Source organism: Acanthaster planci, linkage group LG20 (genome assembly GCF_054643075.1).
Source record: "Acanthaster planci isolate LZ-2023a linkage group LG20, COTS_SCS, whole genome shotgun sequence".
Classification (NCBI taxonomy): domain Eukaryota; kingdom Metazoa; phylum Echinodermata; class Asteroidea; order Valvatida; family Acanthasteridae; genus Acanthaster; species Acanthaster planci.
The window spans coordinates 6,605,757-6,621,898 of NC_141796.1; the positions used below are offsets into that span (position 1 = coordinate 6,605,757).

Genomic DNA, 16,142 nt, shown 5'->3' on the forward strand with positions numbered 1-16,142 from the left:
CTTATTTTGGCCTCTTTTGCTTTTCATTGTTTTGAGTGATTGTCAGATGAAAAGGGAACCACAGACGTGGAAGTTTTGTGATACGCTTGATATGCTGATGTTCTGGTGTCTTGATGTCCTGATTTGTTTCCTAGACATCTACAAATTAGAAAGGCGGCACACGTCCAAGCCCTCTCCCTTATCACCTCCATGTTGCAGTTTTGAAATGTACACGACCTATCTGCTCTGATACGAAGCACCCCTCATCTGCTGAACGGAGCCGGTTTGCCAGTTTTCATTTTACTGGTAGCGATGTGACCGTAACCCGTGCATTTTATAATCGTCCCGACACAACGAAGTGCACCACCGACCGCAGGAGCCTCTGAAAATTCTAGGAAAATTGTGCCGTCGATTCTAACTCAGGGATACCGTGCACGATGTGGGGCCGATGGGTCCCCCCCCCTACATGTCCAATCCTATACACATTCTAGATTATTGTTACCTAACACATCCCCCTAGAAGTCTGTAAAGAATTCCTGAGATTCCGATCAAACAATGACCAACAAAAGGCGGGGGGGGGTTCTCTCCGCCCCATATCTTGCATCATATGAAGGCGGGGCTCAAACACAAATCATGGTTTAATTTGCTCTAAATTCCCCCTTGTAAAATGTGTGCTCAGATATTTCACCCGGTTAAAACTGCCCTCACTCATCCATGGTATCAACGGATTAACTTAATTCTCAGTGGAATTTTGAGGTCAGAATGTGGGTCAAATACCTGAATAATAGGTTTACAAACTGTAATTGAGATTTTTTTGGCCTTTAAATTTCATTTATTTTACAAATTTGCTGTAGAAGTGAATTTTCAAGACTTCTTTTTTTGACAGGCATACCTTCCGATTGTTATTTGATTTAACTAAATTATCCATTTACAAGTTTATCGATCAATTTCTAGTATTCGTTAGTTATTATTGCTTGACTGATGTGAGCCACATTGCAAAAGGCCGCTCTTCAAACAAACCCTAACCCACGACGATCGACGAGCAACAGGGAGCACCTGCGACGCAACTACGCCTGATTATCATGTAAAATGTCTACAGTACACACAGTAGTGACAGCACAGGCAGAACAGCGTTACTCGCACATAGCCTACCTAACTTTCCGACTTATTTTGGCCTGCCTTGCTTTTAATGTCCACCAAACAAACAAACAAACAACCCAACACCCCAACAAACAAACAAACAAACACCCCAACAAACAAACAAACAAACAAACAACCAACCCAACCAACCAACAAACAAAAAACCGTGAATAGAAAAGGTCAGCATGGGAATCATAATTAAATTTAATTCACATCACCATTGAATATGAAAATAGAAAAATATACATCAACAAGAAAATAACATTTTAACAGAAAAATGTCAGTAAATTGTTTGATTTAGACAAGTAAGCTCTATTATCAGTAGGTTTTCGAGCGTTTCACAATATGCTTGAGAGTATTCAGAGCTTATTCTAATGGATGTTTACCGATGATTTATCCAATAAATAATACAGTACCAACCCATTTTGAGAAGTTACCAGCAGCTACTTTTTAAGTATACAGAGGGAAATCAAGCTCTGTCCCTATTCATGAAGGCAGCCTTTTCTTAGGTTGGCAACGCATACACAAAAATATTCCTCAACACACTTTATTGATTTAAATGATAAAATGATGGCGAACGTGGTCTGGTCAAGCAACCACGTGGGAAGGGTGTTGGACATGCAAAGGGCCACTCCCCCCAATATGGAGGGCGTGACGAAGCATGCCAATCAAATGGTATTGTTAAAAGCGCATTCCACGACAGGCCCGGAGACGTATAATAGTTGGTCGGGTCTAAGCCGTAATTCTTTTACAGACTTGGCGAAAGTTTTCAAATACGCCCGCTAGTAACCGTGACAATACGTCCGCCTCGACGTATAAATCATGGTAGTCTCCGAGATTTCGACAGCCGAACGTTTTCCATACGTTTTGGGCCCTTGCATATTCTTCCTCTGTAACAGACTGCTGCCTCAACGTACGAGCTGTGAAAGATAGCTCGAAGAAGCAGTTGCATGTTTTTAAATCTATCAAAAGAGTCCATATATTCCTAAGGGTAAATTCCCTTTTCTAGTGTAACCTGGAAATTTGCCCCGCTAACTTAATACACAAGACTTTGGGAAAGTAACAAGATCCGAAGAGGCTGGTTCAGGAAGACTGGGTCGCGATTTATTTGGAAGGTCAGGACAAAGTTAAAAAAAATGAAAAAAAAAATAGAAATGTGATAACAACCCAACACAGTGCCACAAGTGGATTACTCGAGTGACCAATCAAGCACAAACCCCAGCTGCAACTGGTGACAAGAGCAGAAAAGTGCAAATGTGGGAAAGCTGAAGAGAGCTGTGAGTGGTAATGCTCACTCTTCAGAAGCACGCACCAGTCTGAACAATTAACTGCAGGAAGCTCGATGAGCAATGCTAAACTATAAGGTGATACAGGGTACCAGACAAGTTGCTGACTAAACTAAGGAAGCTTGTAAAAGAAAATGTGTCATGTAAAAAACATTCAAATCTCCCTTCCACACTAGCAGCAGGTCCGTGTTATTTGGAAATCTTTCGTGGATTTGAAATCTTCCGAAGAACAGTTTTTAACTAATCGATCTAACAAAGCAACCACGAAACGAAACGAGTCTAAAAACCTGAGTTGATGCTAAACGAAATGTAATTTTCAGTGTTTTTGGCAAGTACGTTGATTTTACTACCGTCAAATGCTTGAGCGCCCTGCATAATTAAATGAGCGTCGTATTTTTCTAAGTTGTGCAGAATCACCGGAACGGGCGTTTGACTAGGCACGACTCCTAGTTTTAGCTTGCAGTGGGCATGTGCAGGCCCTCTATATTTGCCCGTGATGTGGCAGTGGTCGCGAACTTTTCGAAATTTATGAACGGGCTTTTCGCAACTCATACAAATATCGTCTCTAAAACCGCGTTCGTTTAAAGAACTAAAAGCGGCCTTTTCGCTTTTAGTTTTGGCTCGTCCGTGATTTGGCATGAAAATTGTGATTCTTTGGTTTTGCCAATGTGACTTTCGCAAATCCAGCAAATGTTGCTTTTCTCGTAGATTTTCTGCAACTTGTGCAACCAGGCTAGGGGCTTTGGATCGGCAAATGTTTCGTTGATCTTGACGACCTCTGAAGACAACGATTGCACAAATTTAAAGACCGCGTCTTGGCCTGTATAGGTTTCGCGACTGGTGCAAATTCGATTGCATCTCGCGACTGCATAAGAATAGCCGCTGGGTTTGTGAATTTGTGTTTTGACCGTTGTTGCGATACTAATATTTTACGGGAGGTTTGCTTACTTTCTGACTCGTGCCAATTGAGGGCGCTCTTATTGGTGACAATTCGCAGCAACACTTATCAGTCACGCGGAAGTAGCTATTTTGAAGTACGAATTTGGAGACAAGATCTGATATCCTTTGATGTTTTGAAGTTATCTTAAGACATAGGGCTTCTACCTATCCTGCAGATTTCAGAGATTTGGATAATTGTGTAGAGGAGCCATTCTGGTTTTGTACGTCACTTATAATAAGCTTGTTTTTCTGAACGTCGTCATGTTCATGAAGTTACGTTACCGGCATACATGTACGTTGTGTCACATGGACAAATTCCCTTCGTGATTGGACGTACTTCAAGGTATCGATTATTATATTGTTCATCCTGCAACGCATTTAGAACTGTGTTTGTGTACGCCCGGCCATCTAAGTGTCTTTGGGCTGGTACGGCATAGTAGCAGAGAAATCCTACCATTGCAGTGTACAACTTAGGAAGCCAGAATCGTGAGAATTATCTCATCCAGGCATGTATACGTACAAGATTATGATGTGACAAGTCTAACCTGGTGAATTGAGATTACTCACAGTAATAAAGTGATGAACAGAAGCTTGTGTGTCTATTCAAGCTATTTTAGGTGTCAGTCACAAACGGGGCCAGTTACGCGCGAGTACACAGAATCCATCACATTTTCTGTACAAAAGCAGAGATGTACTAGCTGGACGTTGCATTTGATTTGAGTTTTGAGTGAATTTTAAGTGAATTCGTAATCGCAACCTGCAAAGATAAGTAGCCATGGGAGTTTGCATGACAGCTTGGACCAACAAGTAGTAAAGAATGAAGACTTATTCAAACTCTGTAAATCGCGTGGTGGCCATGCTTCAAACATTAAAAGAAAATATAAGGATTTGCTGAAGTCTGTAGAGAGTAAGCTTGAATCAGAGGCTGTCAGAAATAAACTAGCATCACTTAAAGCAGTCCATGGAAAATATCAGGAAGTCCATGCTGAATGTGTTCGCCTAGCTTCACAAGTTACAAGGAAAAGTTACCAAAATATGAACAAAATTTTAATGAGATTGAAGAACTCATTAAAAATGCTCATCATCTGTATAGTGAGTTCATTGCTGGGATGAAAGAGGAAGTCAGCCCTGAAGACAGTTCCTCACAGTGTGGTACAAATGTTTCAAACCGGTCATCACCATCAAGTGCCAGAGCCATGGCCGCAGGTAGAAGGGCAGCGCTTCATATCAAGGCAAAGTTCCTTAGACGGCAGCAGGAATTGGAGCCAGAGCAACTGAGGCATAAAACCCAGCTGGATGAACAGTTGCTGAAACAGAAGGCTGCCATGGATTCCCAGCAACTTTAAACAGAAATTGAGGTGGCACAGGCAGAGGAAGAAGCTTTAGCTAAATTTAGGGGCCCTCCGCTGCAAAATTACGAGGCGGTAAACCAGGTAGTGATCCGCAGTAAATGGTCACGGTGAAGGAGGGTTACAAGATCAGCAGCACTTAGCAATGAATGCCTTAGCAGAGCTGCCACCAGCTGACTGCCCAGAGAACATTGATGCCCGGAATTCCAAGCTTAACCCAAATGCAGAGCCTTGGCCCACTCTGCCAAAGGAACCAGAAAGTGCCTTCCTAACACTGCAGCGACAGATGTTGGATGTCATGAACCTTCCAAAGACCAGACTGATGTCCTTACATGGCAACCCCATGAACATTGGGCATTCATGAATTCTTTTGACAGTTGTGTCGGAAACTCCTCTGTCAGCGATGGAGCCAAATTGAACAGGCTGTTCGAGTACTGTAAGGGAAAGGCAGCTCACGTCATACAGCCATGCGCAATGATGAAACCTTCAGAAGCTTATGCAAAGGCACGAGCACTTCTCAAAGAGAGATTCAGCAATGATTTTAAGGTCTCACAGGCCTGGGTTGACAAGGTATGTGTGGGCCCAATACTGAAATCAAACAGTACCGAGGCCTTGCAAGATTTTGCTGATGATGTACAGGGCTGTATGGAGACGCTAAAGGCGATGAACAAATTGAATGAAATCGACTCCCGTGTCAGAATGGTTAAAACTGTTGAACGGCTGCCATTCTTCCTGCAGTCCAGATGGCGTGAGCAAGCAGTGAAGACGGTTGAGGAGACAGGTGATTACCCAAGCATCAACAGGTTGTCAAATTTCTGAATATGGCTGCCAAGGAGGCCAATGACCCTGTATTCGGATCCTTGACCATCAGGAACAAAGACTCAAAACCGTTGGGCAGATCTAGCAATACTAAGCGTGGGGCAAAGTTCAATGTTCATGCCAAAGATGCGGGAAGTACGGTACATCAGTATTTTGAGTCAAATAAATCCGGGGCATCAAAGAAAGAAGGACAGCCAAGGCCATGTCACCTCTGCAAAGGAAACCATCGTCTTGATACCTGTGGTGACTTCAAGAAAATGTCATCGCAGAAGAGACTGGAGGTGGTGAAAAACAAAAGGCTCTGTTTTAACTGCTTAATGGCCAGTAACCATGTAGCCAGATGGTGCAGAAAGAAGAGTTGCTGTGAAAGGGAGGGATGTGCCAGACGATATTCCAGTTTGTTGCATGATTCAATGCAGTATTCCACTCCTGCATCAAACCAGAAGGATGCTGGAGAAAGCAAACCTGAGGATAATTCTCCAATGGTAGATGCCAAAAGTTATGTATGCGGACCTTCTAAAGGAGAAGCGCTGAAGGTTGTCCTGCCTATAGCAACCGTTAATGTCTGGGGCAGGGGTCAACACAGTTATGTTCATACCCATGCGCTTCTTGATCCCGGGAGTAATAAAACATTTTGCTCCCAAGCTTTGCTTGGCAAGATGGGTCTTCAAGGGGAGAGAGCCAGTCTGTCTCTTGAAACACTTAATAAAGGAAGTGATGCTGAAGCCTTTCAGGTAGCACTGGAGGTGACTGGAACCATCGGAAGGGAACGAAATAGGGAGGTCATTCAACTACCAAGAGTGTACGCCCTTTCCAAATTTCCAGAGCTGAAGAGTTGGCTACATCAACTAACACGAACCGATGGCAGCACCTTCAACATATTGACATGCCCGGTGTTGATGAGACTGAAGTGACCATATTAATAGGACAAGACGTTCCCCAGGCATTGGTGCCACTAGAAGTGAGACGAGGCGGTGCTAAAGAGCCATATGCAACAAGGACCGCCCTTGGTTGGGCTGTAAATGGACCAATTGGTGGGGATGTGCGCCGTGCAAAGGCTGAGTGTAATCTCATTCAGGCATGCATGAAACCGGAGGTCAGTCTTGAGGCCCAGGTTGAGGAGTTCTGGAAACTGGATACTCCACAAGTTTTGGCAGGAAGCACTTCCCAGATGTCTGTAAATGACCAGAAGGTGGCTGATATGTGGGACAGCTCATTGACCATTGTTGAAGGGCACTCTCAGATGAATGTTCCCTTTAATGTTCTGCTCCCTCAGTTGCCAAACAACAGATCCCTTGCAGAGAAAAGACTAGAGAGTCTTTGGCGACGACTTTCAAAGGACCCTGAAATGCACAGCAGATACAAGTCAGAAATAGATAATCTATTGGACAAGGGATATGCGGAGCACGTACCGATCTGTGAAACTGATGGCCCAACTGGTTGTACCTGGCACTTGCCAGATCACAATGTGGTTACTCCACCCCACAGAGATGTGTTGAGATTTTTGTGGTGGAGAGATATAGGTACAATAGCATCAGCAATGCCAATTGGCCTGATATCATCAGGTCCTCCAAGCATGAGCTACCAAACATCTGCTGCTTGGTGGACCTGATGATTACCATCCCTGCAAGTTCAGCAGAAGCTGAGCGTGGCTTCAGCAGGTTAAAACTGCTGAAGACAACCCAGCGGACCAGGCTGAAGGACGACGCTGTGTCTGACCAACTCATGGTGATGCTCCACAGTGCGGGCATTGAGGACTTTGACCCAATGCCCGCAATAGATCTGTGGAACAGATCTAGCGTAAGAGCAAGGCATCTGGGGAAGCCTTAGGTGCAAGCAGATGAGGAACAGAGTGAGAATGGGAGCGATGATGACAGCAGTGAGGAGGAGAACGAGGTAACTATGCCAGACGACCCAGACCCGGACAGCACATCATCTGATTCAGATTTTTAAATAGACCTCATCATTGTATAAGAATATCAAAGAATTTCAGACCAGCAGCCTATGTTTATGAGGCAAACATTGTCAACATTCTTTCATTTGATTTACCGTACAAATTACTTTAACATCAACCTTCCACCTGTCACCTTTTCATTTGAACTTAACATAAATTTTGCTTGGAAACCTGTAAAAGAAAGGAGGGAAAACAGAAGTTTGCATTTATGTAAAATGTTATATCATTTTGAGCCTTCTCTGTCTCTTCTGACAGACTGTGAATAAAGCAACCCATTTTCAACTGTTAACCACCTACTTGTCTGTGTGGTTATTGCTTGATTGAAATCTATAATTAATCTCATCACTCATCATGTAAACAATACGCACCATGTGCACGCTGTTATTTATGAAGTTGAAGTCAGCAACCTACAGACAAAAAATTACCTTAAAAATTAAGGGGGAAGGATGCGGACCAGTGAAAATGCTGGCGGACTAGTGAAAAGTCTACATTACTGGTCTGGTTGGCCAGTGAAAAAAAAGTTAAGGGAAAACCCTGCAGTGGAGAGTGGCGACAATGCCATAAATTTGGAACTCTCTCCTGTATGCAGCTACATCACTTCTGTGATGCGTCGATGACTGCCTATGGTGCAGCATCCTACATCAGGCTAGTAAACAGCCGGGGACAAATTTACACTTTGTTCCTGACGGGGAAGTCTAGACTTGCTCCCATTAAGTCAAAGACAATTCCCCGACTTTAACTTTCTGCAGCCGTGATGGCGCTGAGAATGGACTGTATCCTGCGTCGTGAGATGAGACTGGAGGTTCAAAGTACTACATTTTGGACCGATAGTATGATTGTCTTGCAATACATGAGAAACACATCAAGGCGATTCCAAACCTTTGTCACTAATTGAGTCAATGTCATCCACGATGGTTCACTGCCTGCTCAGTGGAGATATGTAGACACACATATCCAGCAGACGACGCCTCCAGAGGACTTGATGCCAAGCAGATGCTTTGCCAATCAAGATGGAAACAGGGACCGGAGTTCCTGTCAGAGAATGAAACAGCTTGGCCAGTTGAGCCTGAAGCATGGTCAGACCTGCTCAAGGATGACAAAGAAGTAAAGCATGGGACGAAGACCTGTGTCACAGAGGCGGTTGTTCCAGATGATATCATTGATTGCCTGCTGAAGAGGTACTCCAGCTGGCATCGCTTGAAGAAGGCCGTTGCCTGGGTGTTACGATTCAAGGAGTGGCTCCGCAGTCCGCAAACAAAACAAATGTTCATCCAGGTTCATGAGTTGCAGGCAGCGGAGAATGCAATCATTTCTTACCTACAGGAGAAGCATTTCAGTGAAGAGCTCCATGCCTTAAACAGGAAGGAAGATATCCAGGAAGAGTACAATATATTGCTTAGACCCTGTGATGAATGATGATGGTCTGTTGCGAGTTGGAGGGAGGTTGAAGATGGCACCGCTCACAGAACAAGCAAAGCACCCGCTGATAGTATCCAGGGAACACCAGGTAGCTAAGGTAATCGTCCGACACTACCATAAAAGGAAGTCTGCGCATTCCGGGAGAGAGTATGTGCTGAGCCTGACGAGTGAGCGCTGTTGGATACCTACACCACGCCCACTCATAAACAGGATAATTCGTGAATGTGTTGTATGCAAGCTGGCATCGCTTGAAGAAGGCCGTTGCCTGGGTGTTACGATTCAAGGAGTGGCTCCGCAGTCCGCAAACAAAACAAATGTTCATCCAGGTTCATGAGTTGCAGGCAGCGGAGAATGCAATCATTTCTTACCTACAGGAGAAGCATTTCAGTGAAGAGCTCCATGCCTTAAACAGGAAGGAAGATATCCAGGAAGAGTACAATATATTGCTTAGACCCTGTGATGAATGATGATGGTCTGTTGCGAGTTGGAGGGAGGTTGAAGATGGCACCGCTCACAGAACAAGCAAAGCACCCGCTGATAGTATCCAGGGAACACCAGGTAGCTAAGGTAATCGTCCGACACTACCATAAAAGGAAGTCTGCGCATTCCGGGAGAGAGTATGTGCTGAGCCTGACGAGTGAGCGCTGTTGGATACCTACACCACGCCCACTCATAAACAGGATAATTCGTGAATGTGTTGTATGCAAGAGTTTCAGAGAAAAACGTGTCTTCAGAGGATGGCCGACCTACCTGGAGACAGAGTAACTCCTGGAGACCCCCCCTTTACTTATACTGGAGTGGACTGCTTTGGTCCCTTTTTTGTTAAGAGGGGCCGAAGCCAGGAAAAGAGATACGGATGTTTGGTCACATGCTTAACAACAAGAGCAATACACATTGAGAAGCTGAACAGATTGGACTCTGACTCTTTTATCAGTGCTCTGGTGAGGTTTGCAGCAAGGAGAAGAATGCCTGAGAGGATGCGGTCAGATAATGGAACAAACTTTGTAGGTGGAGAAAGGGAGCTGAAAGAATTGATTCGGAATTGGAACCAGAGTAACAAGAGCAAGGAGTACTGAGATTGAATGGCGAGATTGAATGGCGGTTCAACCCACCCACAGCTTCACATATGGGGGGCATTTTGGAGCGCCAGATCAGAACAGTGCGTAAGGCTATCGATGCTGTGCTGAAGAACCAAGTGCTGGACGATGAACGCCTGGTCACCTTGTTTTGTGAGATAGAGGCTGTTGTAAACGGTCGTCCAATCATCCCGGTCCCAAATAGTCCCACAGATGCAGAGGCTTTGACCCCAAACCACCTGCTGCTTCTCATAGCTGGCCAGCCTGCACCCCCGGGGAACTTCACCAAGCAGGATGCATATGGAAAACGGTGGAGACACGTGCAGCTGCTTGCAGATAACTTTTGGAGGCGGTGGCTACAGGAGTACCTCACCACTCTGCACCTTAGACAGAACTGGATCGAACCGCAGAGGAACCTGGTGGCTGGGGACATCGTATTGACCATGGAGGAGACTACGCCAAGGAAGAACTGGCCTTTGGGACTTGTCAAGAAGACATTTCCAGGCAAGGATGGACTTGTAAGGACGGCTGAGGTGAAAACTTGTCAGAACATTGGGGCCAGACCGGTCCAAAAGCTCTGTCTGCTTGAATCAGCTAACTAAGATTAAAACAATCAGGATAAAGGCCAGAATAATGCCTCCTGATTGGGAACGTACGACATGCTCTGCTCTGATAATCTTAGTATCAACTGCCGTCTGCCAATCTACCTCAAGGCCAAGGAGAGTTTGTTTAGTTTGTTTTAGATTAAGCTTGTTATGTAGTTTAATGTAAGTTGGCTTTAACCTTGGGTCTGAGAAGTTAATTCAGCCCTCCTTTTTTGCTTAAGTTTGTTTGCGAGTTTATTGTCACTTAAATGTTGGTAAATGGTCACTTGTTAATGTTTTTATTTAAGGGGCCGGGATATTACAGATGAAAATATTTCACGGGAGGTTTGTTTACTTTCTGTCTCTTGCCGATTGAGGGCGCTCTTATTGGTGACAATTCGCAGCAAAACTTATCAGTCACGCGGAAGTAGCTATTTTGAAGTACGAATTTGGAAACAAGATCTGATATCCTTTGATGTTTTGAAGTTATCTTAAGACGTAATTAAAGTAATATGGCTTCTACCTATCCTGCAGATTTCAGAGATTTGGATAATTGTGTAGAGGAGCCATTCTGGTTTTGTACGTCACTTATAATAAACTTGTTTATCTGAACGTTCGTCATGTTCATGAAGTTACGTTACCGGCATACATGTCCGTTTTGTCACATGGACAAATTCCCTTCGTGATTGGACGTACTTCAAGGTATCGTGTATTATATTGTTCACCCTGCAACGCATTTAGAACTGTGTTTGTGTAAGCCCGGCCATCTAAGTGTCTTTGGGCTGGTACAGCAAAGTAGCAGAGAAATCCTACCATTGCAGTGTACAACTTAGGAGGCCAGAATTATCTCATCCAGGCATGTATATGTACAAGATGTATGATGTGACAAGTCTAACCTGGTGAATTGAGATTACTTACAGTAATAAAGTGACAATCTTCTTGGTGCCTGTCTAGTCTTTCTTTTGTTTGAAAGTGAGAGAGGCATTTGAAATACCAGTGTAATTTAGCTTTGTGTCTCATGTCGTCACCACCAACCGAGAAAAGTTCTTGACCCAGCAGTAATGACTCGTTTCGCCTTGGGTAAAATATAGTAAATTGATGGGCTCGTCTGTGCGTTTAGTTTTGTAATTTACCCCTGGGAAGAGGGAAGTGGCCTCTTCTGGCGAGTCCATTGGAGCTAATTTTTTTTAAGTCCAAATTCCACGACTACTTATCATATCCTACCCCTGAACATGCTGAAAAGCCTGGTTTATTCATTTTACAGCCAGGGCTTCCCCAAGCCAGAAAAAATGCAAAAAACCCTGACGGCCTTGAGCCAGCCTCCAGGCAATTCCCATAGGTCTGTGTGCTAATTGGTCCCTTGTGCACAACCTAATGGGCTGTTTACAAAACGGTGCCTGGGGCAGGCAGTGGAATGTTTTTTATCAGCGACAGCTGTCTGGAACTTGTCAGAGGCCTCTGTCGGCTGTCTTTGAAGTGTTATTTTTGTTGGGGAGGTTGTGGTGGTGGTATGGCTTGGCTGGCGCGTGGCGAGGGGCCCCCTCAAATCCGGATAGCCTGGGAAAACGGCCCCCACGGTACTGTGATGTACTTTTGGTGGGTTTTGGTGGTTTGTAAGATCTGCAGAGGCTATGGGACAACCTCTGAAGCATTAATATACCTTCAGGACGGACTTGGGGCTCTGCAAACCTGAAAAATGCAATGGACTCAACGGAATAGTCCGTCCCCGTAACCGTGTGAGTTGAAATTGGGAACGCGTCCCAGGGGTAAAGTATAAATGCCTTCTTTCTCAGTATAGCCGAATTCGTTGGTGGCTAAGTTATTTTGTGATTCGATTCGTGGAATCTGCGATAAAGGCGTGGGAAAGTCTACGTTTGCAAAATTTAAGCCGTCTGCTGTCGTGTACGTCGAGGTGCGCTCCTGTTGTATTTCATAATCTGGATTGATTTTGAGTTGATTTTTGGCGTTGTCTGAATATAATTTTAAAGCAGCTAGCAACGCCCACCGAATGCAATATTGATCTTTATTTTGTACATTAATGATTGCAGTCTTGCCTGCCAAATATTTTGGAAGTGGAATATATAAGTCGCTCCGACTGGGTTATACTTTACCACGTTGATGTAAAATGCAACGACTTTAACAAACACCCAGCCCGAGCCCCTCTGTTCGTGAGCTTTGACGTCCTCGAGATGTTTAGCGATTTGCTGGTTTAACGATTGTTTAATCTGTTGATGTGAAATGACTTCGTTGTTTTTACTCGTAAATGTGAACACACCTAGTTTAGTCTCGGCAGCGGGCTTTTCCATTTTGAACTTGACCTTGATGGCAGTTTGCAATTAATGACTAATGCCTTGTCCTGGATAAACTTTTTAATAGAAATAAAAAAGTGAATCAAGTCGTCGGCAAAGAAAATAGGTGTCAATTCCCAATTTCTATAGTTGCCTTTAAAACGTCTGATTCTTCGAATGTTTACCTCGTCAATCACTTGCGGGTTATGACGTGTGATTTAATCGCAGTAATTAGGTCCGTTCGCAAAATCTTGCCTTTGGTGCCCGTGGCCGTAAATTCAATGTCGTTGCCTTGTGCTATTTTTAAAAGTTGGCTGTTTTTAAAAGTTGGTCGTGAGATTTCTAAATTGCCGTTGGCTCGATTGAATCGCTTTTACAAGCTCCGGCTTGGCGTGCCTTTTTTAGGGGGTGGAGGCAATTGAATATATATCGTTTGACAAAGTCGGCTAGAAACGATTTTTTTTCAATAGCCTAAAATCTGATAATATAGGGCGGCGTTGTGGTTTGGTTTCTCTGTTCATGTCTCTATTTTATATATAGGTTTTTTGATTATCTCATTTTTATTTGAAGCTTTGAGGAGACCTATTTTTCCGGGGTAGTGGGAAAGTCCCCGGGGAATTCCCGAGTTGCTGGGTTTAGAGGTCACGAGGTCTAGTTTCGGGAAGTCCCTTTTTTAATTGGAGAAGTTCCTTCTGGGCTGGGAAAAGTGGAGAGGAGAGGGCTTGTCTGTTACCCCCCGTTACCTACTACTTTAAACGTGATTCCTCAAAAAGGTGAGTTAAATACATTCTCGTTCGTTTTCATTTTTAAAGTACTTCCGACTTAAATTATATCGCAGGACATCAGTTAAAACCAGTGAAATCTGCTTCATTTAATTGGATTTTATGGTAAATTTCTGATGGACATTTAGGTTGTGATGGACCCAGAGTTGTAATAGGAATATATTTAAAACTGCGAAAACATGAAAACAAATTATCAACGTTTCACACAGAGGCAAAAATATAAAAGAATGACTGTTGTCTATTTTAGTATTCTAAAATATCGCATTCGACCTTTTTGACATGCTCCCACGAGCAAAACAATGTTGTCAGGCCAGAAATCTCGGTAACTGTATTTTGCGCTTTCACGAGGAGAAAAATTTGGTGAGGTGGAACTCTGCTGACCGTGAACAACGGCATCAGTAAGATTTCCAATGACGGCCATTATAAACTTCGACGATTTGATTTTCACTTTGATACTATAATGATTGTATTGATTATATATTGTCGTATAGAAATAATTAACCGCTCTCGTCCTAATCAGACCAAGCTGAAAAAATAGTGTCCAAGTTTTTTGAAAATTCGAAACACACATACATTCACATAACCTCTGTCACGTATTCTCGGCTTACAGATGAATTTTTGATAAGCCAATCGGATGATGTGCTGGGTATAACTTGGGCGGATGTGTTCATAAGTCACATACCTTACAGATGCATTTTTAACAGGTCAATGTCTGTATATAAAAAGAAGCTACACAACAGATCAGCTCAACTTCACATAAATGTTATTTAGCTCAAATGATAGATTCCTGAGATGGAAAAATTGTGACGTTATTGCTGAGATAGCGCTGTTCACCTCTCATATGTGTCATTGAAGCATACTGAATATATTCATTTATTTCTTTAAACCAGCTTCATCTGGTCTGCCAAAGGTTGAGTACACGCATTGAGACAACCGGACAAGGTTTACTGATACAGATATAAACATTGACTGCCATTTTGTATGGGCGGCCTATAAATCTCCAGCAAGTTCAATCTTAAGTGGTTGGCAACAACATTTGCTTCAAAATGCTCTGTCTTCTCCATCAGTCTTCAAATGGGATGCATCTATTAAAGTGGTTTGATATTGATACTATAGATCTTTTTAAACTTTGTAAATTAATTGGTTGATTTGTACTTACAACTATCCATAGTTTTACGAATTACCGTCTTTACAAAACGCTGTGCTTCTGGCGTAAGAAAAGAAGGTCTGTACAGGTCCGTGTTTCATACATACAAAAGAAAAATACTGCAATCAATTTACTATTTAAATGTAATTCTAAATGGAAAAAACGGTACAGTACCACACGTAAATCATTAAACTTATGATGGCATCAAAAAATTTATTGCCATATTTGGCAATCTTGCATCACATAAGTATTATTACACACACGTGTCTCAGGCTTTTTATAGTGCCCAAAATTGATATTCCTTCCGCATTCGTACTCTCTTTTCGTGCAATTTTCATATGCACGCACCTGAACGTTTTTGGAAAAATGGCTTTTCTACAAATATCTAAGGCAACAGGGAGAAAAAAGAGGCCGAAAGAGCAATGTACAAGTACAGTCCACAAGTTACTTCCATGTGGTTTGCCTACATGTTCATAGGATTAAAGTACAAACACCAGACGCGACCTTGCAATGTTACAGTTTTCAAGGATTTTCATTTCTCCCTCCACTACGCATGCATTTTACCAGATCGCTGGGACCGTAACTCTCATGTATCATGTACATGTATATCGGTTGTTTCATATCATGGTTTCTTTGGTGCTTGGAAACGTTGTAAGAAACTGAGCAAGCTCACTGTATATGACTTGTTCACGACGATACTATAGTGTGTCGGGAATTTGGGTCAAGTGAGAAAATTATAGATCTCATGAGCTGGCAAATCGCTGAGTGCTGTATATGAATAGCTGAAGCTTCTGCTTACATCAAATCTGTGAAATAATTGGCTTTGCAGTATGAAGGGATGGAACTTCGTTGGTGGTGTTAAGTGAGAGCTTTGAGACGCAGGTGGCAGCAGGCATGCCAATCCCTTTTGCCAGTACATGGGCTCGGGGATGTCGTTCTGAACATGCGTACTTCTGAGCGACTGCAGAAAAGAACAGGTATTTAAGTTTGAAACAAATAAATGAGAAATTGGCTGAACATTATTACGTGACACGAGGACTGAAGAGGGTCTGTATGCTTATGCAAACAAAAAACAAGCATTTCTGAAGCAGACCAGTGCCTGACAATGTATTTTCTTGCCTAAGGTTGTAAGGATTGAGATAGTGATATTGGAATTATTGTGTGCGTGTGTGTACCGGGTGCCTCGATTAAGCTCCATATAGGGTTAGTATTGGCCTTGAAAGTGCCACATATATATAATATTTAATATATTATATAATATATAATGATTATACTTTTTTTCGGAAAAGTAAATCTAAAGAGCTTTCACAGAGAAGACATAAATGGTACTCTTACATTCTTGCAAATTAAAATCGTTATCTGGCGTTATCACAGCTCTCT

The 16,142-nt window shown here is 43.0% G+C and overlaps 2 protein-coding genes across 2 annotated transcripts; both read left to right on the top strand.

Moving 5' to 3' along the window:
• Window positions 1-8,220: 8,220 nt before the first annotated feature.
• On the top strand, window positions 8,221-8,882 carry LOC147795874 (uncharacterized). The gene is made up of 2 exons (XM_087130842.1): window positions 8,221-8,275; window positions 8,398-8,882. Exons 1-2 carry the CDS (start codon window positions 8,221-8,223, stop codon window positions 8,880-8,882), a joined length of 540 nt encoding a protein of 179 aa, XP_086986968.1.
• Window positions 8,883-10,011: 1,129 nt separating this feature from the next.
• LOC147795875 (uncharacterized) lies at window positions 10,012-10,563 on the top strand. Its single transcript, XM_087130843.1, has one exon. The coding sequence runs from the start codon at window positions 10,012-10,014 to the stop codon at window positions 10,561-10,563; it is 552 nt and encodes a 183-aa protein (XP_086986969.1).
• Window positions 10,564-16,142: the final 5,579 nt, after the last annotated feature.

Excerpts from the sequence above, each read along its gene's own strand:
- LOC147795874 (XM_087130842.1), top strand. The coding sequence starts at position 8,221 with ATGGCGCTGAGAATGGACTGTATCCTGCGTCGTGAGATGAGACTGGAG. Across the intron at positions 8,276-8,397 it reads GATGAGACTGGAGGTTCAAA|TGGAGATATGTAGACACACA; the intron begins GTACTACATTTT and ends CTGCCTGCTCAG.
- LOC147795875 (XM_087130843.1), top strand. The coding sequence starts at position 10,012 with ATGGGGGGCATTTTGGAGCGCCAGATCAGAACAGTGCGTAAGGCTATC.